This window comes from Ursus americanus, chromosome 25 (assembly GCF_024610735.1).
Source record: "Ursus americanus isolate L20-20 chromosome 25, mUrsAme1.1.p, whole genome shotgun sequence".
NCBI classification, from domain to species: Eukaryota; Metazoa; Chordata; class Mammalia; order Carnivora; family Ursidae; genus Ursus; species Ursus americanus.
In genome coordinates this window covers 22,090,315-22,112,288 of record NC_142151.1, presented here as the reverse complement: position 1 = coordinate 22,112,288, position 21,974 = coordinate 22,090,315, and the positions used below count along the sequence as shown (strand labels likewise).

The 21,974-nt window shown below is 33.4% G+C and overlaps 1 protein-coding gene across 1 annotated transcript in view; it reads right to left on the bottom strand.

Annotated features, from left to right (window-relative positions):
• ETNK1 (ethanolamine kinase 1) overlaps positions 1-21,974 on the bottom strand; it is a 67,447-nt gene that overhangs the window by 9,942 nt on the left and 35,531 nt on the right. The window contains exons 3-6 of the mRNA XM_045811758.2: positions 19,212-19,352; positions 16,579-16,721; positions 7,456-7,539; positions 5,549-5,709 (exon numbers count right to left, since the gene is read on the bottom strand). Of these exons, the coding sequence (XP_045667714.1) occupies positions 5,549-5,709; positions 7,456-7,539; positions 16,579-16,721; positions 19,212-19,352 (529 nt within the window). The remainder of the gene's footprint in view (positions 1-5,548; positions 5,710-7,455; positions 7,540-16,578; positions 16,722-19,211; positions 19,353-21,974) is intronic.

The window sequence follows — 21,974 nt, the reverse complement described above, 5'->3', positions numbered from 1 at the left end:
GAAGTGAATTATGAGATGAGATGCGCCTTCCTTCTTTTTAAAATATTAAGCAGTAGTTCTCAACCATGGGAGATTCCTGAGGCCTAAAACTATTTTTTATATTATTATTAATGTGTTACTTACCTTTTTGACTCTCTTAACATATGCACTGATGGTTTAAAAGCAATGGTGGGTGAAGCTACTGGTACCTTACAATATGTCAAGGCAGTGGCACCAAACATTCATACACGTACACATCATCACTACACACAGTAAGAGGCCAGTCTTACTAAAAATGTCCTTTATGAAGCCACTGAAACTATTAATTTGACTGTATTTCTACCCAAAGAAGGAAGACTCTTTCAAGGAAAAAACATTTATGACTGAGTTGTGAGCTGAACTTGCACATCTTTAATGGAATATCATTTATACTTGAAAGAATAACTGATATTCGAACTAGTTATTAGACTTGGGCATTTGGCAGATATTTCTCAGATTAAAAAAAGAGGACTTGTCATTTCAATGAAACAAATTAACAGTAGTTGTTGCCAATGAAACTCTTCAAGTATTCAACCTAAAATTAGAACTTTGGAAAATCTGTATTTGACTCTGTGAGTTTAACAGCTTCTCCATACAGTACTTAAAACTTTTTCTGATGATACTGATTGTGATATCAACGGATATGATGTTTTTATATCATATAAGGAGATGTATCAACATTTGTTAAGATCTCTACAACTCAAATCAGTATTTTCCAAATAACACTTACTGTTAAAATTAAAAAATCATGCACGGCAAAAAAAAAGCCATTCAAAGTGCAAGGTAAACCAATGGATTATAATATACTGGAGTATAGAAAGTTAACTGATGTTTTCAGACCGTACATTACAACTAACCTCTAAGAAATGATCATTTGCTAAGTTCTGGTGAAGTATCAAGGAGAATATCCACAATTATCTGAAAAGGCAAAATATTCATCTCTTCCAACAACATGTGTGTGAAACAGAACTTCATATACTTTAACCAAACCAATATACTGCAACAGATGAAATGCAAGAGTAGATATAAGAATCTAGCTTTTATTAAGCCAGACATTACAGAGATTTGCCAAAGTTTAAATAATGCCATTCTTTTAATTATTTTTTGTTTGGGAAAATAGTTATTTTTCATTGAAAATGCTGTTTATGTTAACAAGTTTTTTTTTCTTAAATATTTATTTATTCTGGGGGGGGACGAGCAGGAAGGGTAAAGGGAGAGGGAGAGAGAATCTCAAGTAGACTCCACGCTGAGTGCAGAGCCCAATGCAGAGCTCAATCCCACAACCCTAAGATCACCACCTGAGCCGAAACCAACAGTCAAAGGCTTAACAGACTGTGCCACCCAGGCACCCCTACAAGTTTTTTATTTTAAAAATATTTACTTAATATTTTGAATGTATGATAAATCTTGATAATTAACATAAATAAACAAAAGCTCATAGAGGTCTTTAAAAAAATCTTGAAGAGTAAAGGGGAATCCTGAGACCAAAAAGTTTGAGATCCACTAGTCTAAATCACCTAGGCATATTTTAAATGATATAAAAATCATCTGTGGATGCTATTGTAATCTCTTCCTATTAGGCTGGTTCTGTAAGTAGAAAAGACTGAAAGTGGGAAATTCTACACCTAAAAATAACACCAGCTCTTCCCACCATCACAAGCAGCATTCATTCATATAAATAAATGATTCTACACTAGAGAAGGATTATACATAAAACTTCACAAAAATCTCATTTTGGAAGGTAACAACTTTTATAGGATGAAAAGTGAAAATTTTATATGTAACATTAGACTCTTAAATGGATGAAAAGGAAATTCCCCAAAATGGCAAAGAGAATATTTAAGTCCAAATAAAATCACACAAATATTTTATGTGATTTACCTATTTCTTTCAGATTTGGAAATTATAGATATGTAAGTCTATCAAAGGGCATTTTAATTTCTAGGCTACTCTGTTGCAAAGAAAAAAAATCAAGGCTTTATATGATGAACAAATAACTAAAATGTATCCTTTCTGAAAAACCTCTAAAAACTCTAAGATTTCACTTAGAAAAAATCCAAATAAGAGTTCACTTAGAAATAATCACTTGAAAACAACGTGTCTAAAAACTCTTAACAGCTGGGGCGCCTGGGTGGCATAGTCCTTAAAGCATCTGCCTTCGGCTCAGGGTGTGATCCCAGCGTTCTGGGATCGAGCCCCACATCAGGCTCCTCCTCTGGAAGCCTGCTTCTTCCTCTCCCACTCCCCCTGCTTGTGTTCCCTCTCTCACTGGCTGTCTCTATCTCTGTGAAATAAATGAATAAAATCTTTAAAAAAAAAAAAAAAAAAACTCTTAACAGCTTTAAAAACCTGTATGTATATTTTATTTGATTTTATAGTGCAAATACCTACTTTTGTTTACCATCTTAATATTAGTTACAGTAAACAGTCACTAACACGTTAAGTCTTTTAATATTTACAAGTCTGCTCACGCCCTCAGCAATAAACATTTAACCAGCCATTTTCCAGGACACCTGGATGGATCAGGCAGTTGGGCATCCCACTTGGGTCAGGTCATGATCTCAGAGTCATGGGGTGGAGCCCCAAGTTGCTCCCTGCTCAGTGGGGAGTCTGCTTCTCCGTCTCCCAATGACCCTCCCCCCGCTCTTGCCCTCACTCGCGCTCTCTCTCAAATGAATAAAAAAAAATCTAAAAAAAAAGTCATGGAATTAGATCACCCAATGAAAGTATATAAAGTGAAAGGAGAGGGGAAAGCCCAAACTCAGGACACTAGGGACCACCAGTATTGTAAGAGGATTGGGAGAAGAGGAAGAAAAGGAAGAGTCAGGGAAGACAACTGAGTAGGAAAATACACATGAGAACCAAGGAAGAATGGTTATCACAAAAGGTAATGAAAGAAAATTCTAAAAATCAATGGTAAATACTGTCAAATGATATGGGCAGAGCAAGTAAGATAAAGACAAAGTTAAAAAAAAAAAAGACAAGGTTTAAACTGGACTTAGTAATTATGTCATTATTGGTAACCCTGACATGAACTTTTTTTTTTTAAATAGGGGAGAAGACAAGACTGCAGTGCTCTGAGGAGTGCATGAAAGTGATAAAAAAAGATTGAGGGTTTGCTTTTATTTCCCCCTACTTCTCAATTATTTACTCATTCAAATACTTGAGACTGTGACAGACATTTACCAAACGATTGTGGGATGAAATTAAGAGTTGGTAAGAGAATCACGTAAACTGGCTAACTAAAACAAACAAACAAACAAACAAACCTGCAAAAACAATCCTGAAGAACAAAGGCAGATACATCAAATCTCAGGAGGATTAATAATCTCAGTAAGAGGGGCTGGTGATGCCAAATGTGAGCATTCATCTAAATTCTGCTATATTCTTTCTATTCTGAAGATAGCAAAAGAGGCCCTGATGCAAGAGTAACCTACCTCAAAAGAGAGAGAATTCCACCACAATTTAAATAAGAAGAGGAATTCAAACCAAACTTGGCTTTATAACTAGTTCTCAATGGTTTCTTAATGAGGAAAAACTGGAAACTGATATGACAATCTCAGAGCATAAACTTACTGGGTAATGATTATATGAAAACTATAGGTTATATAAACTGAAGACATGCTAAATGAGCAGAATTATTAAAAAGGTACTGAAGTTTTATACCTCACAACCATTCTCTAATTCTTTTTCTGTAAGACCTTCTACAGAACATGTGACATTCCATGAATATGTCTGCTGTACATTTCAAATATTCTTTTTTTAAAAGTCAGGTTAAATAATGTGTTTTTATTCAGGCTAAGTACGTTTCCCTCTAATTCTAATTTGCTAAGAATTTTAAATAGGGATGGGTGTTGAATGTTACCCAAAAAGAAGTATTTTGTACATATCATTTGCCCTTCCAAGTTGTAAGTACTTTGAAGGAATGCACTGTTTTATTCTTCTTTTAAGCCTCCAATCTACATGACCCAAAGTAATAATTACTAGATATCTGATTAATGGATATTTATAAACAACTTGATAATCAAACCAGAAGTAATTATTGTTCAATACCATGTATATATAATACAACCACAGTATCCAAAGGTGTTAAATTTTTATCATCAAAAGTTTACAAGGGAATCCAAGTTAGCTCTCTAATAGTAAACAGTGGTTCTATTTGACTAAGAATTTGTAAGTATGTGGGCTTTCTATGGAAATTAATAAACTCAATGCATTAGGAATAATTTATGTTAATGAGTGCATAAAAATATAAATTATAGCAATAATCATATTCCTCATATTAATATAGAAATTTGCTAAAAAGAAGTATTAAGGTGATTGTAAAGTTCATTAAGTGGCCTTGTGAGAAAGGAAGCCCTACATTCCCTACTTTAAGGTCATGCTTAAACAGAATATATAGAAACAGCAGGCATTCTAGGACCAGCTGGAGAGCATGACATTAATTTAGTGAACAATTCTACTGAAAAGATACCAGAACAGAAGATGAGTCAAGTTTCAGCACACCCTCTTACTTGAGATGTATTCTGAATGGTTCTGGGGAAATGCTGCTCTTAAGACACCCATAGCCATCAACAGGGTCTATTCGTAAAGACATCACAGCAAATATTCCCCATGGAAACTGTACCAAATTGTATTAAAACTAAAAATAAGTAGCTAAAATAACTTCAACCTAGTATTCAATTTAATTGTGTAACACCTTAGTTGAAAGCTCATTCTAATTCATCACATCATTGTCAAATGGTAATTTAAATGAACTATTTTTTAAAAAATAAATGCGTTTAGGGCGCCTGGGTGGCACAGCGGTTAAGCGTCTGCCTTCGGCTCAGGGCGTGATCCCGGCGTTATGGGATCGAGCCCCACAGCAGGCTCCTCCGCTATGAGCCTGCTTCTTCTTCTCCCACTCCCCCTGCTTGTGTTCCCTTTCTCGCTGTCTGTCTGTCTCTATCTCTGTCGAATAAATAAATAAAATGTTTAAAAAAAAATGAGTACAGAGAAGTGGGTCTGGAAATAACTGCTTATCAAAGAAGATCAAGACAAAATACTGGTTAAGTTATGAAAACATAATTCTACTGGTTCTCCCAATCTACTTTTAACATCTTAAGATGTGATGATTAAATGTACTGTGGAAAACCTCATTTCCCATATATTTGTTTTTGATTATATGGGTTTTTTTGTAACATAAATAAAGAGAACAGATATAACATGAAGAACTGCTTCACAATTAACCCTAACTCTAACCAGAATCTATTCATTAAATAATTACTGGGCACTTACCATGTGAGTAGGCAAGTTATTCTAGAGGTTAGGGATATATAAATGAATGAAACAAAATCTCTGTCCTCAAAAGCATTACAACAGAGGAACTGTAAACAATAGTGTTTTGTCCTTATTTTGAACCAAACATGCACGAAACTCAAAATGGGAAACTGTTTTTATAAGATGATGAAAATTTAAAAGCTTTTTAAAATTATATTAAGAATCCTAACCAAAAAAAAAAGAATCTTCCATTGTTTATATTTAAACTTACCAATGCAAATTGATTGACCTGAATGAAGAGTATTTCCACCTCCTTTTCAGTAACTTCAGTCCCATAGCCCTTATATTCTTTGTAGGCTTCAAGGTAAGAACGCAGCCACTGGCCCTGCAGTTGCCTGTCTGGATAGAGACTATAGTCTACATCACTCACACCTGAAATGCAAAAAAAGTACACTATAGATTTTAAAAACACATTATCTTCTATATACTTAATAATCTCTAAAGAAATCCTAAAATAACTAGATGTTTACAGCATTTATTAAAATAATAAACCAAAAAATCATAATGTATTCCAACTTGAATTCTAAAGCACAATACGTTTCATCATCATAATCAATTCTCATTGCTTCAATTTCTCTTCCAAGTGTGAAGCTTCAACCACCCACAGAAGCCCCAAATCTTCCCTTTAATAAGCACTTCAGGACATTCTTATGCACACTAAGATTTAGAGCATTTTCTAGAACCGCAGGTCTAAAAACATTTTTGACCATTATTCAAGGGATAAGAAATATATTTTCTATTGAAACTTGACACACTCACCTAGTATTAAGTTCCACAAAACAATATGTACCCTAACTATACCTTCCAACTCTGATATTTTCTACTTTTCTTTTCCATTCCTTGCTTTAAAATAATTACCCTGCAAATTTGGTTTTAAGATGTGCACTTGAAAAACGCTAACCTAAAAAATAAAGTTCATACTATTTTGCCTAGCACTCAATGTTCTTCCTACGATGATCCAACCTTTACTTCTCTGGTCTTATAACCCAACCCCTAAATTCTCCTTCATGAGTTTTATATCCTATAAGCAGGTACACTCACCTTGACATTTTCTTCCTCTTTTCTGCAGTGTTTTCCTTTCTGTTCTATCTGCACATCTCAAATTCTACCTAACTTGCAAGTTTTAGGTCAACTTTTTTCTTCAGAAAATCATTACGAGGATGACTGGAGCTTCCGCTTTCATATCCACAGCAATGACTACCCGTTATACTAAGAATGATATGGTGATATCTCATTATATGCCCAGCTGTTTTCCCTCCCTAGAGATACGTGAAAATATGTAAAGCACATGTGTGGGTATATAGCATGTATATGAAAAGTCTGGTGTAGGGAAGTAACTGAAAACATGTAAATTAAAACCCCCTCCAACTTTTTCCCAGTCTGATAACCTAAAGTATAGGAAAATACAGAAATGCATGAATGTATACAAGTATAAATTCAGCAATGAAAAGTTCCTACTAAGTATAAACCATCCAGGGGAATTTCCTAATCTTTAGTTTTAGAACATTTCGTGTTTCTAAATAGTCACAAAATGTATTTTAAACTAATTCCTTTTAACATAAACCTAAAACTTTTATACTTGACAGTGATAAAAGATTAATTTTCAGGGGTAAAATGGAAAGTTTTTCAATTATTCATAGCCAAAGACAAAAAAAAAAAAAAAACTATTGAGCTTCCTATTCCTAAAGCTCAAGTATACAATGGGAATAACAAAAGCTCTTAAATGATTTAAAAAAATTTTTAAATCTTAGGTCTCTGTATTTTACTGTGATCTTGGTAAGTTACTTTCTCCATTTGTAAACTGGGAATAACCTAACTAACAGGATTGTTGTGGAAGAAAAAATGAGATGAGATTTATGAAGCACCTTGTACTAAGGTCAGGTCTTACTCTAAGCCACAAGTATTATTTCTTTTCTTATTTTCCTTAAGGAATTAAGGAAAGGGTCATCTCTTCTTCCTCCAGTAATAAAGAAAAACAAAGAATGAGGTCAGAAAAGGGTTATAAAATGTTGTTCCTACTCCCAGGTGAACTTCTCTAAAGAAAAACTACAAACCAAAAAACAATTCTAAAAGTATCATTCCAATATGTTGCTACATTAGTTAAGCCCTCAATTTTACCTGCAAATTCATTGAAATGATTTCCGATATCATATGCCAGGTAGTTGTATCCAGAATATTCATAATCAATGAACTGTACATCACCTATGTGAGACACAAAAACAAAGACATAAGAAATCATATATAAGATCAGAAAATCCCTATGCTATTTGTAATTAAATAGCTTCCAAAATTTTGTCTCATTTTATGTGCTTGGTTACATGCACTTCTGAGACAATACAGGGTAAGGCTGTGAATTTTATGGCAATGAGCTTTACAAAATTCAAATTACATATTGTCAACAGCTTTTTTGTGAACATTAATGTCCACTATATTAAAGAAAAGTCAAACAATCATTCTCCAAATTCAAACAAAAGCAAAATATCTATTTCACCACAAGGGGGCATCAGTTACTTAAAAATTCAAGTTTAATTAGAAATGAATAGTTAATCTTTGGAACTTGTTAATAACCTGTACAATTTTAACAAAGTATGATACTCCAAAAGTAAACTGACAAGCTACTTGACATATACAAATCAAATATAAACTTTAAGAGACTTGAATTCTGTGAACCCTGCAGTTATGCTATCATACTTGATCAACTTAAAATATGCCTAATTTAAGAAATTAGTTGCTATAAACTCATATTTTCCTGCATTGCCAAGTACATAAGATTTCCAGTAGCATACCTGAGCAGCATTAAGGTGGTTGTTTAATCTTTTAAAAAGAACAAAGGTAGAGTTGTTTACTGTAAACTTTTTTTTTAATTTGAGAAATTTTTACATAAGCTTGATTCCTATTCTAAGTTAATGCTAAATATATATGCATATTTCATTACATTTCTCCAAAGACAATCCTGTTCCACCTGCCCAAGGGACATACTCCTGGCTCAGGAACATTCATTTTTGAGTACTAAGTATTATAGAGCGTTTGTCTCAACAAAGATATAGGTCTTTTTAAAAGAGAGATAAGAGAAAAAGTTTGAAAAACAGAGAGAGAAAGTTAGAGACGTTAAAAAAATAAAAATAAAAATGGGTCACTGTCAACACCAGGCATCACAAAGTCAAAGGCCTACGGGGCCATACAGTTAAAATGGATACACGAACAGAGATGGCTATAAAGAACAGTTTCTAAGCAGCTTATATTGAGAAAATGCATAGCAAATGCCTAGTTACACTGTATTTTTAAACATCAAACTGAAGTAACAAAACAAACTCCTGGTCTACACACACTGGCATTTCCTAAATAAAAGAGTTTTTGTACTATAATATCTTGATACAGATATATATGTTTAATTTAGGGGTATATGTTGATCATATCCAAACTCAGAAAAAGAAAATTGTATGACACAAAAATATCATGGCAAATGGAATATTTCACATAAAAGCAAAAAAAAAATTTTAATGTAACTACATTTAATATATAAATTCTAACTTTGTATAAATAGTCAAGTCTAGAGTAAATTAAGTGAGCATCTCCAGAGTACCAAAACCCAGTTATCAAAATCTACATGCATACTGACAAATATAAGGTTTAAAATGTTGGTGACTACAATAAATTACTGCAATTGAACCACCACAAATACTAGTGTTGAACTCAAAAAACTATCCCACAGAAAGTCTTAAAGTTAACCAAATCACTTTACTAAATTGCAGAATGGGAAGTGAGGACATGTTTTAGAGTTTGTTCTAGGTACCACTGGGAATTAAGAGGGTGAAGACCACCATCATGATAAAATACTCTGCAGCCATGAAAAAAAAATCTTCATTTTCAAAAATTATTTGATAACCAGGAGAATTACAAATGTTATATGAAAAAAAGATACAAAATAGTAAACACAGTGATCCAAATTATTAAAAGATTATGCCTGAAGAGAGAAAAAAGAACATATAATGCATGGGGAAAGGGATGAATGGAAATTAACCAAAACGGTATGTTTCGATTGGTTTCGTTACAGGTGATAGACAAGTGACCTTTTTTCCTTGAATTTTAAATTCTTTACAATAAACAATACTTTTAGGAGAAAAAAAACGACAGTTTGAAAAGATTAAGATGAATTCTCTAAACAAAACTGTCAATAGATAAGAGACTTACTAGTAAACACAGTGATTTGGGATATACCTATCCAGCCGGCCTTATGAAATCAGGATTCAATAAGATTCAACAGGTTGCACAACTGAGCCAACCACACAGTTTTAATACACAGTTTTTTAAATTGCAGCTGTTGACTGCTTTAACTCTTTAAACACCAATTCTTGTAGAGCTCATATTAACTGTTACATGCCAATAAAAATACACAGCCCAGTCCTGAAGCTTACTTTTGCCACATAAACAAAAGCTTCAATTTCAATTTTCAAATTATATTTAGAATTTGGCAAATACAGTTAAAATGGCAGGTAAAAATGCCTGCTTGTAAATACAATTTAAATAAAGCATAGATCATTTTAACAAAAGTTAAAATCTGTTTCAGTATGAAAATTTTAGCAATGACTTTTTGTAGTAGCATTAATTCATTAAAACTAGCCTTTATTTTTAAATGCAATGTTGAGTTTATAAATAATGAAATTTAAAAAATAAGAAAATGAAGCTAACAAGATACAGATGAGGCTGTTACCAGGCTCCGTGCATGTGAACAAGTGATGCGATAAACCTCCAGTCAGTGCGTTTAAGAAGCACGGGGTGCGCCGCCACATGGCAGCAACAATGGCATACCTAATCTGTAGCAGATGAAGAAAATTTGGCAAACTCACATTTTACAAGACACAAAGCTTAAAAGGAAAAATTTTTTTTTAAAAAAATCTGCATTAACTATTCTTTTTTCAAACTACTGCAAACAAAGTGGAACTCAACCTTAAATTTAATCTTCTGCAACAAAATAAAATTAAAGAGGCCTATTTCACTTATTTTGGGTGCCAGAAAAATCAAATTACTGGAAAATGCTTTCCTACTAACAGAAAATACACTCAACTTTTTTCTTGTACAAATGTAACTTCTGATTTCCAAAATTTCCGATTGTTTAGAGGAACATCCACATCACTATTAATAATTAATAGCTCATATGGCACAACTATCTTGTTAAGACGTGAATTTTTAATTGAGGTTTCAAGGGTGGGAAAAAAATGAGACTACTCCCTAAAATTTTTTACAAAATTTTGTATGTATGTTCATTTTCTGAGGGCATTCTCAATTTTCCAGATTCTCAAGGGATCCCTGACCTCTAAAAAAGTAAAGAAGCACTGCTTTAAGGGCTAAGACTATATTATTATTTATCTTCATATAATTAGCACACTGACGCACATAACGGGTAAATCGTAAGATTAATGAATAAAATCATAACCCAGATTTTTCAAGAGCTACATTTTTTTTTTCATTACTTTATTTCCTGTGTATCTTCACAGAAATGAAAGCCACACATTACTGAGTAACTGTCCAAATCTCAGTGTAGCTGAAAATAGTCGGCCAATTTTTAAAGTACTTTAAAACCCCCAAAATTAGTTTATTACTATAAATTTTACATGCTATATTTGTTTGGATTCCCTTATTTTGTTGTTAAGGAAAAAGGGATAAAAATAAAAAGCAAAATAACAAATATGAGAATTTGAAAACCTTTTCGACTCACTCTACTTGCTCTGCAATGTTAGGTAAGGCAGAAAGAGAACAAAGAAAAAATAACCACAATTACACTACTGTTAGCAAATGCTTTTTCTCTAATACAGAAAAAGGAATATTCTGCTGAGATACTTTCCCTTCATTCCTACTCTGGCGTCCAGTAGTACCTGTGTATCCCTTCACCAGAGCACCCATCACTCTGAATGTGAGTATCTGTTTCATGATCTGACTCCTCCACTACATGGAATATGGCTTCCTGGAAGGACAATAGGTCCCTTTCATCTTTCATCATGCAATACACAGAGTAAGCTCTAGCACACAGTAAGTATTAAAATGCTTATAAATGGAGGGTTTTGCATAGAATGCTGAGACACAATGATAACACACACATTTAAATGGGTGGTGGGGAAGAAGGAATAAGCATGAAACACTAAGAACAAAGTATGGCATTTTTGACATTCTTATCCACATATATGCTTGAACATACAGTGGGAATGAACGTACGAGTAAAGAAAGAACAGTAAACTAGTAACTATTTTAGGCAGCTCTTCCTTAATAGTTCAGGTTTTTACAGCCCATTTAAGGCTTTTAATAACCCGATTTAAGGATATTTTATTTGATGCTAAATAGTAATCCAGAATACAAGTTAAAACAAGGTTAAGACTATCCTTCATAAAAACTCTACCTTGGAAAATACAGGTTACCAAATACAAAAATAAAGTTGCATTTACTTAAATTTTAAAACAAAACCAACAACAAAAAAACCTGTCATTAAAATATCAATGCAACAACCAAACCACAATATCTTTCATGAATAATAACTAGAGTGGGTAAGATATAGAGCCAATCACATAACTGAGAATGGTGCCTCACACATTTTCTATTTACAATGTGTAAACTCTAAAGAAAAATCTGGTTTACATTATAATTCCCAGAAAAAGCTTCCTTTTTCTTCCACTCATGTGTATTTCTTTAAATAGCTGTAAATCAGCATCTTGTAGTTCACTGACAGGGAAAATAATCAATGACTGACATTACTGAAATTTAAAGTTCTATATTAGATCTTTATATGAGCTTTTAATGAAGAAATGGGGAGAGGGAGAGAAATGAGACAGCTACCAATAAACATTCAGACAGAGCACCAAGACATGAGAAAACATACTCAAAAGCTTTAGCAATTACTTCTAACATGGCAGCAGTTAAAGGGTTAGTTGAAATTATAATATTAGAATTGAAGTCAGTCTATAAGCAACATTACAATCTGTTCTACTTAATATAAATTTTTTTAAATTAATGGTTAATTTAAAAGATGACTGACAGTTCTGGAAGCAAGAACACTGCTTCTGGTTCTCTTATTATGTATAAATTCTATCATCATATCATTAAGTATTCTTTCCTTACCTTTGTAAGATGTCATTTCACTGAAGGCAAAGAATGGGTCGCTGTTTACCAACCACCTAATTCCTGGCACTAACTTTTCAAAAATCTTGACAGCTACCATCACCTTCAGAAAGGAAGCTCACTCTTCTCCCATATTCCTGTGTCCTGTCAACTGACATGGTGAGAACAGGTAGAGGCAGTATTTCTTCCTGTGATGCCTACCATCTCCTGTAACATTCACAGGTGCAGAAGCCTATAAACTACAGGTGCTCACAGTCTTTGTGTATGTGTGTGTGTATAATATGTACTTATATATTCATACACACATACATACATACATTTTTAAACTTTACTCACTCAAGTTATAGTTAAGATACAATCTGTAAGCTGCACTTAAAGACAAACTGAATTGTCATCTCATACCTATGAGCCATAATTCCCCTAGTTATAAGACATAAAGAACCACTGGCTTATAGTAACTATTTTCACTTTTTCAGAATCAAGTACATTTTGTAAAATGCATCCTATGAACATAATAAAGGGGTTGGCAAACTATGTATGCTCAGGCCAAATCTAGCCCACTGTGTGGTTTTATAAATAGTGTGGAACACAGTCACACGAATTTATTAATGCATTATCTATGGCTGTTTTGTGTTACGACAGAGTTGAACAGCTGCAACAGAGACTATCACAAAACCTAAAATATGCACTATCTACACCTTAAAGAAAAAGTTTGCCAACCCTTTTTATAACAGCAGCAGCTGTGAGCTGCTAAGTACCTACTCCAATGCTATATACTTTATACACATAATCTAAAATTTTGTCAGCAACCATCTGAAGTAGATATTACCTCTAAGCTAGAAATAGAGCAAATTAAAAGTTCTAGATTATCAAAAAGTATAAGCACTGTACAGAAACCTGTTAAACATGCAGATTCCTAAGCCCATCCATAGAAATTCCTATTAAGTTAGTCTTAGATGGGACCCAGAAACCTGCATTTTTTCCAAGTACCCTGGGTGATTCTGGTACAGAAAGTTAAGGATCAAATATAAACACTTAATAAAGAGACAAAATGCAGGTGCCTGGCTGGCTTAATTAGTGGAGCATGCGACTCTAGATCTTGAAGTTGTAAGTTCAAGCCTCATGTCAGGTGTAAGAGATTACTTAATGATAAAATCTTTAAAAAAAAAAAGAATAATTTGTCTAGTATCACATACTTCTATATGTGACTGAGCAGGGATGTGAACCTAAGTGTGCCTGTCCAACAGATACATTCTTTCCAACTTCTCTTAGTTGTAACTAAGCTCTACTAATACATCTGCTTTTAAGAGTTACTTAAAAATGTTTAATCTGGTGACAATACACAAAATCTCAGTTATTATGGCTAAAAATTACATGTGGAGACTACAAGTTGATCCAGTATAAATTCATGAAGTTTAACTAAAATCTGCACTTCTGAGAAATGAAGGGTCTGAAACATACTACAGAGAGATTTTAAGCTTGATGACATTAAAGCCAATCCATTGGCTGTCACTGTATTAAATTTACATATTTGTAACTCAAGTGGGTACAAAATAGTGAAGTCCTGAACTCAAATCACATGAATGACTGAACAAGTGATAACAAATTAAACACACCTATGAATATAATATGCGGCTTATCACTTAGTCTATGTAGAAATTATTTTAATCTCAAAAGACTTCACCCTTGGCTTTTAGATACTGTGACAAGTTAACAAGTTAAGATAAAGAACTTTTGCAGTCCCTATATCTAATTTTAATTATCCTCCTTGAGATTGCAGCTGTATGTACTAATGCTATAGTCTTTTTGTTCATTAAATTTACTAAATTTATAGAGTTTACAATTTTTTAAGGACAAGGAATGGTATCTTCCCCTTATAACTAAAGGCAAATATGTCATACAGTTACTTCAAAACCATTAGCTCCTAATTTGAAACAGTTAGATAATAATACACAGAACAAGCTCTTGCCACACTCTCGTGAGTTTTAGATTGTACCTGAACATTCCAACCGTATTTTCTTAATGCTATGTATCAACTAATCACACAGCAATTGATTTTTTTTTTTAATGGATGCCATAAAGTCCAAACTTGCCTTCCTAAAAGACACTATAAAACCACTGGTAAGGAAAAATAACAGAACGTATCCATAACTAACACACAAATATAACCACAAAGACAGAAGAAACAAATGGTACACAATAGACTTATTGAAGAAAGGAAAACTCTAAAAAAATATATCAAAATAGTTACATTTGTTGAACTGTGAAATTCATTCTTCTGTGTAGGGAAGAAAAATTAAGCACAAAAATATGATTTAGGTAACTCTTGGTAAAATATGCAAATGACAATCTTGAAATCTTAGAGTCAAACTGAAACAGAAAGATTTTGTTTGAAAATATGAGAACTTTTCATATCACTAATCAACAGTTTAGATAGGCAACTGATTAAAAGTAAAAATGCATTTTTTTAATACCTTAAGACAAAGTAATCTGATTTTTTTGGTCCCTTATATTTTAGTTTTATAAACAAGTTTACTCTGTGAAATGAATATGCAAAAGAAACTTAAAAAATAAAAATATGAGAAGTTAAAATATATTCCAAAGGAAATAACAGATTCTCTTTGATTAACTTGCAGTTAAAAATAAAGCTGAGTGTCCACTTCAAACGTAAGATGAAGTCTCTCTCACTTGAAATTCCATTATATAAAATGTGTTATTTGGTCCTGCACTGAACTTAAAAGCTAATACATCGCTTTAATGTATAACTAATACTTTTGTCTCACAAATGGCATTGAGATTTGGTTACTAGTATATACTGTAGCATATACGTAACAACTACATATAATAAATGGACAATAAATAATAAAAGACACTGTCAAGTACTCCATTGTTTAGGGTATACCTTTAGTTTTTTTTTAAAAAATGTTTCTACACAAAGACTTCACAGCATTCAAAATAAAGATGTCAGCTCAATGTATTTTTAAAAAATGGAATCTCTAATCCACACTAAAATATAAAATATAAAAGGTACTCAAACATGTTTTTAAGAATATATGCTTCAGTCTACCATCCTTGACAGTGCTCTTTGGTTGATTTTCTTCAAGTTAAAGTCAGTTACAAATATTAACAACCTTTGCATTAGAAGAGTCTCAACTTAAGATCTACTAAGAACGGTCATAATAATAATTTCATAGAATTATGACCATTTAATCAGAATTGTTTCGCTTTAGTATCTTCACAAAAGCACAATTTTGATTGAAAATAATCTTCCAACTATAATGACTATTCTCAAAACTGGTTTCCTTTAAAATGCAAGTTTCACAGTTTCAGATTTTTTTAATTAATACTAATCCTTCAACCAAAATTATATTTTCAAATTTCAATTTAGCATTGAAGGGGCATCTATGTTTTAGCAACCAAACCTCAAACCACTTTATCCAATAATATAATACAACCAGTGGCTCTTAAATATGGAAACAGAGAATTTGAATACAGCAAGATATGAACAATCACAGAAAACATTTCACCAAACGGTATCACTATCAATACCTCAAAAAAATGCTAAAACTATTTACCAAAGCTTCTTGATTACTACTTTAATAGATATAAATTTCAGCAAGTACAAATAACATTTCTTCCATATGTGGCTCTCTCCTTAGCATCAAAATATCTAACAAATCAGAATCCACAGGTAACAGAAAACCTGGAGGCAAATTTGTTTCTAATACTGTTGTCCTTCCCAATACTGAAAAAATTCTCTATTTATTAAGAGCAGTGTAATGTCAGTTGGTTTTTCAATAACCCCCATTACAAGCAGGTACATTTTCAAACCATGAATTACCAAACAGGTTTCACAGTTAAATTTAAAAACAAAGTCATTTTATCATTTTTCATTTAAAACTCTTAACAAGAAACACAAACTTTCTAAGAAACATCTTTTATACAAATATATAGAATATATATTCCTAATTTAGCACAGTTACCATGACTTTATAACCTAAAAGAAGATTTTTAAAGACTTCATGAATGTTTTTAATCCTTACATCTGAATTAAATTTACTGATACAAAGATCAAAGGACCATTAAGAACATCAAAGAAATCAACTTTACTTACTGCTAAGGTCAGATACCTACCTTGTTTCTCATTGTAGATTATATTCTTACACAATAGGTCATTATGGCAAAGCACAACAGGTGAGCCCAGGTTGGAAAGAATCTCCTTCATCCAAGTCATTTCTTCCTGAAGAATCTGAGAGCTTGGGATATCACTTAAGAACCTTTTAGTTTAAAAAAGGAGGGGGGGAGTATATATTGCTTATATTAATGACTTCTTTCAAGTTTAAAGACTAAAATCTATTTTTAGTAAATTCTTTCCATTCAATTGCATAGACTCCTGAATTAAGACAAGCCAATTATTACAAAAGTTGGAATAAAGGAAAATCTTTACTTAATGAACTTAATATGAATAAAATGAAACTAAGCAAGTTAAAATGCAGGGCAGAAAAGTAAAAAATCTATTATTACAAAATTGGAGGAGGAAAGTAATATGTATACTTAATAGCTAACATTTACTAAGCACTATTCTAAATGTTTTACATTTATCTCCAAGGCACAAGGAGTTTAATAAAAAGAGGTTTAAGTATATTATTTAAAGTTATGAAGACAGTTTATTAAAGAACTAAAACATCTATTTCAAGCTTTGAAGGGTGAATGCAATACAAATCAGCTAAATTTACTTATCAAAGTCAACAGACATGATTTACTATTGATAAACCTAATTTATCTATGACAATCATATCACAGAATATGCCATTATCTATTATAGAAACTGTCTCAGTAGTAGGACTGGGAGTATGGTAGTAAGAGTGGCAAAAGGGACTGGAGATCATGGCTTTTTAACTCTATGCGCTTCTGTACTTATTACACTATACTTATATTCATTTGATAAAAATAAAATGAAACAAAATAGAGTGCTACCACTCATTCCTCAATAGCACCATCTGGCTTACAAAATTGCTGTTAGTTTATGCTTTCTCTTCCCTTCACACTTTAAGCCAAGTTTTCTTCATTCTTTCTGAACAGTTGCAGCTCTCAAATTGCAGCTTTACTTTTCCACTTAAAGATTCTCTATCAATGAAATTAACTTTATTGAATTTGCCTATTCGGATGGTTGCTGCCTGTATTTTTCCACTACTGTATTCTTCTCTACACATAGCTACCAAAAGTAATCCTTTTACACTCTTTTCAAGATGGTGTAATGGTTCAAGAATCTATTTAAAAGGTACAGATTGAACAGAAATAATAGAACTGAAAGGATTGAACATGATAATTACAATCATGTACAAACAAAAAGGAACAATATAAAACAGATTTTTAATATTTTAATTGTTTTTAATGTTTTAGTTGTATATTATCTATTAGGGCAGGGTGCTCTTTGCACACTGTTCTACATACTTTGTATATACTAACTCAATTAACCCTCATAAAAACTCTAAAAGGTAAATATACTACTCTTTGTTGTTTCCATTTTACTTTTGCCCAAGGTTACACAGTAGGACTGTTAACTGGCAGAATTAAGGCTTCATCCTAGGCAGTCTGGCTCCAGAGTCTTGTACTCTTAACCTACACAATATTATTACTGCCTCTGAACTCTGCATTACCTTAAAAAGTCGAGAAAATCACACATTCACTACTGCCATCTACTTCATTATTTTTAAATTTTTCAATAAAAGTTATTTCAAAAGAGGATTTTGTGTTTTTATGCTGTCACTTCTTGAGTATCTAGCACATTGGACACATTTACAGTGTTTGCCTATCCCAGTTAAAAGGGTATACTATCCCTATTAAAATCAAAGTTTGACAAACTACCTGCAAATAAAAACACATACACTGCTGAGTGAACCAAACTAGTCTGTGAAATAACTCAACAGAACAATGCAGCTATTTTTCCCTAATGAATTATAAAAAGTAAAAAGAAACAAGAAAAACTCTATAGGTCCTGCCTATCTCTACTGTTCTTAAAATGAAAAATGCCTGAATACAAAAGTTAGAAGTATGTTTTAGATATAAAGGAGAAAACAGAATTCCTAATTTTTGAACTAGTAGTAATCACACTATAAAAACATGTTCATATAATTCAGATTCTAAATGCTAATTTACAATTTTTTAACCCTCACTTGGAACCTGGGGAGTCAGTTTTACAAAAGGCTGAGTAAGACTCCTGTAATTGAATTTTCAACCTCATTATCTAGGACTTGAATAGTCTGAGTGAACTAAGACAATTCAAACTGTTTCACACTCTGATATTACTGCACTGTCCCAATGCAAATCTCTAGGCCTATTTAAAACAGCTTTGAACAAAAAGAATTCTTTTAAAAAGGGCTCCATGGCCAACTCATTCTGCGCAAAAAGTACCACTCATAGCAATCATTATATTATATTATTATGTTTATTTATGTTATATGTTTACTTCTAAATAAATGTTCTATATTTGTTTCTTGGCTGGTCACCTCCACCCATTCCCCACCCCCACCGCAGGCTTTTGTAAGGTATTTTTTTTGTTCCGTTTTGTTTTTGAGTTGGCTGGGGGAGAGAGTTACATTAATGTAGCGCCACCTGAGAGCCAAATGAATCAGTGCTAATTTAATCAAATGCAAAGACAGCAACCAAACCAGATTATATACACAAAAATCTTGTAAGCTATCTCTGAAACTTTATATAGATAGCAAAACAAGGTAAAACAATTTCAAATGTAAAAGTAAATTTACCTTTTATTAAGGTCTTCATCTGCAAATCCTGTGGGAATGAGAGAGAAATATTTTCCCATCTTTAGCCATAGATTAGATTTGGGAATCCAGCCATTGTGTGCATGGATAGCATGGATTTTAGCAAGCTGACGTGCTATGAGCCTGTTTTGAAACAAAATAGCATAAAAAAAGTTAAGCATCATAGGGTTCATGTCTACTCATGAGTAAACTAAAATAACCTAGTGTGCATTCATTTTATAACATGATTTCATTTTTAAGAGCCAATTCGTCAAGCCAACTCTCACAAGGAGAGGCAAACAAATGTTTCAACCATCAGTAGGAAGAAAGACCTACAATTAACTCTGAATAAATATTGTATCCAAAAGAGGTTGAGTATCTGGAAGTAGGTGGTCTATTCTGATTACATAAACAATGGTTAGGACCAATACACAATTATAAATGATTTCAAGGCCAATATTAGACATTAATCAGAGATACATTTTGAATTTTGAGCCTCGGCAGTCACTGAGGTTAAAGGACAGAAGGGGACTAAAGTAAAAAGGTAACTGGGCAGATAAATGGGTTACAGAGGTTAATTTCTATAATTGTGTTAAAGACAAATTTCCTGCACATTAAGATTTTATGATGTGAGAATCAATCTTCTTGATTCAACAATAATTTGAAACTGTGTATACTTGTATCATGCTATCTTTGTATCTGTAGAATCAAGAACAGCAAATGCTAATGTAAGAATAAGCACACAAAACAGATATAAGTTACCAAACAGCCTGTATAGACTAATAGGTGGGAAAATGACTTAATAGTAATCTAAAACTATAATTAAAACTGGCTAATTTTGAAGATGCTCATAATTTAATGTTCTTTTAAAAAAAAAGATTTTATTTATTGAGAATGAGAAGGAGAGATGATGAACAGGGGGGAAGGGCAGAGGGAGAAGCAGACTCCCCACTGAGCAGGAAGCCTGACACAGGGCTAGATCCCAGGACTCTGGGATCATGATCTGGGCTGAAGGCAGACACTTAACCTACTGAGCCACCCAGGTACCCTAATGTAATGCTCTTTAAGTATAGTTCTAAAACCTACAAAATAGCGCCACCTAGGATTGTCTCAGGCCCCACCTCAGATCTACTGAGTCACAATCTTTGGGGGTGGGCCCCAGCACTATGCATTTTAAACAAGATCTCCAGGTGTTATCAATCCACTGTAAAGTTTGAGAAATACTGATATAATGATCTGATTCTGCAGCTTGGCTCTATACTGAAATCAAACTGGAGGGGCGCTTGGGTGGCTCAGCCATTAATCGTCTGCCTTCAGCTCAGGTCATGATTGAACCCTGGGATTGAGCCCCACATTGGGCTTCCTGCTCGGCGGGAAGCCTGCTTCTTCCTCTCACAACTCCCCTTGCTTATGTTCCCTCTCTCGTTGTCTCTCTCTGTCAAATAAATAAATAAAATCTTTTAAAAAAAATGAAATCAAACTGGGAACTTAAAAAAACAGACACATAAGTATTACCCCTAGAAATTCTGATTTAATTGGTCTGGAGTACAGCCAAGGAATCAGGATATTTAAAAGCTTCCTGGGGTGCCTGGGTGGCTCACTTGGTTAAGCGTCCAACTCCTGATTTTGGCTCAGGTGATCATCTCAGGGTCATGAGATCAAGCCCACAGCAGCTCCATGATGGGAATGGAGCCTGCTTAAGATTCTCTGTCTCCTCCTTCCTCGGCCCCTCCCTCCACCCCCTCTAAAAAAAAATGTTTAAAAGTTTCTCAAATGATTTAATATGCAAAAATATTTGAAAATTGCTCAGTTAAGACATATGGAGACTCTACCATTGCAGTATTGTGATTAAGCACACATGTTTATATTACAGTGAATACTATCTACCTAGTTTCTAGTAACAGAAGAGTTCTGATTTTCCTTTGGAGAAACCTCCATCCCCTTTACTTTTACTTCATGTGGTTCATACAGTGCTGACCTCAATATTAACTCTCTATCCCATCCGCAGCACTAATCTTAGGAGTTAAGACAACACAGACTTGGCCCAGAGCATTCCATCCTTCTATATTTGTTCCACAATGATTAGTTCTGAGTATATTACCCAAACTAAGCCAAAAGGATTTGATCTCAAGACTTTCACTGATGCGAGTGACTTGAGTCTCACATTCCACTGACCAAGCCAGCCAGGCATCCCTATAATTGCCACTCCTAAGGAAAAACTGTCAGAATATAAAGCTAACAGAATAAAACTGAAGAGTAATGCTCCCCTAATGACAGACTACATTAGAGTCCCTTGATCCACCCATGTTTAAACTCCATATTCTCAGTTGTATGTACCAATAAATTCCTCCTTCTTTAAGTCAGTTTGAATTTTCCAATTATCAGAGACCTAATACATTACCAAAATATTAAAATCTGCAATCTTTTTAGGAATATGTGCCTTCAGATTTCTCAAACTAGCAAACAGTCCTTTACATAAATTATTGTTTGACCTTCCACAGGACCATATATATTCACATCTACAAGAATATACACACAAAAATCTAGTTTTAGCCAATCTCTTATGTATACATAGAAAGCTGGGCCCAAATGAATACATGGTACTTTAACATCAAGAACCTTGATGAGGGGGTGCCTGGGTGGCTCAGTTGTTAAGTGTCTGCCTTCGACTCAGGTTGTGATCCCAGTGTTCTGCTCAGCGGGAAGCCTGCTTCTCCCTCTCCCACTCCCCCCGCTTGTGTTCCCTCTCTCACTGCCTCTCTCTGT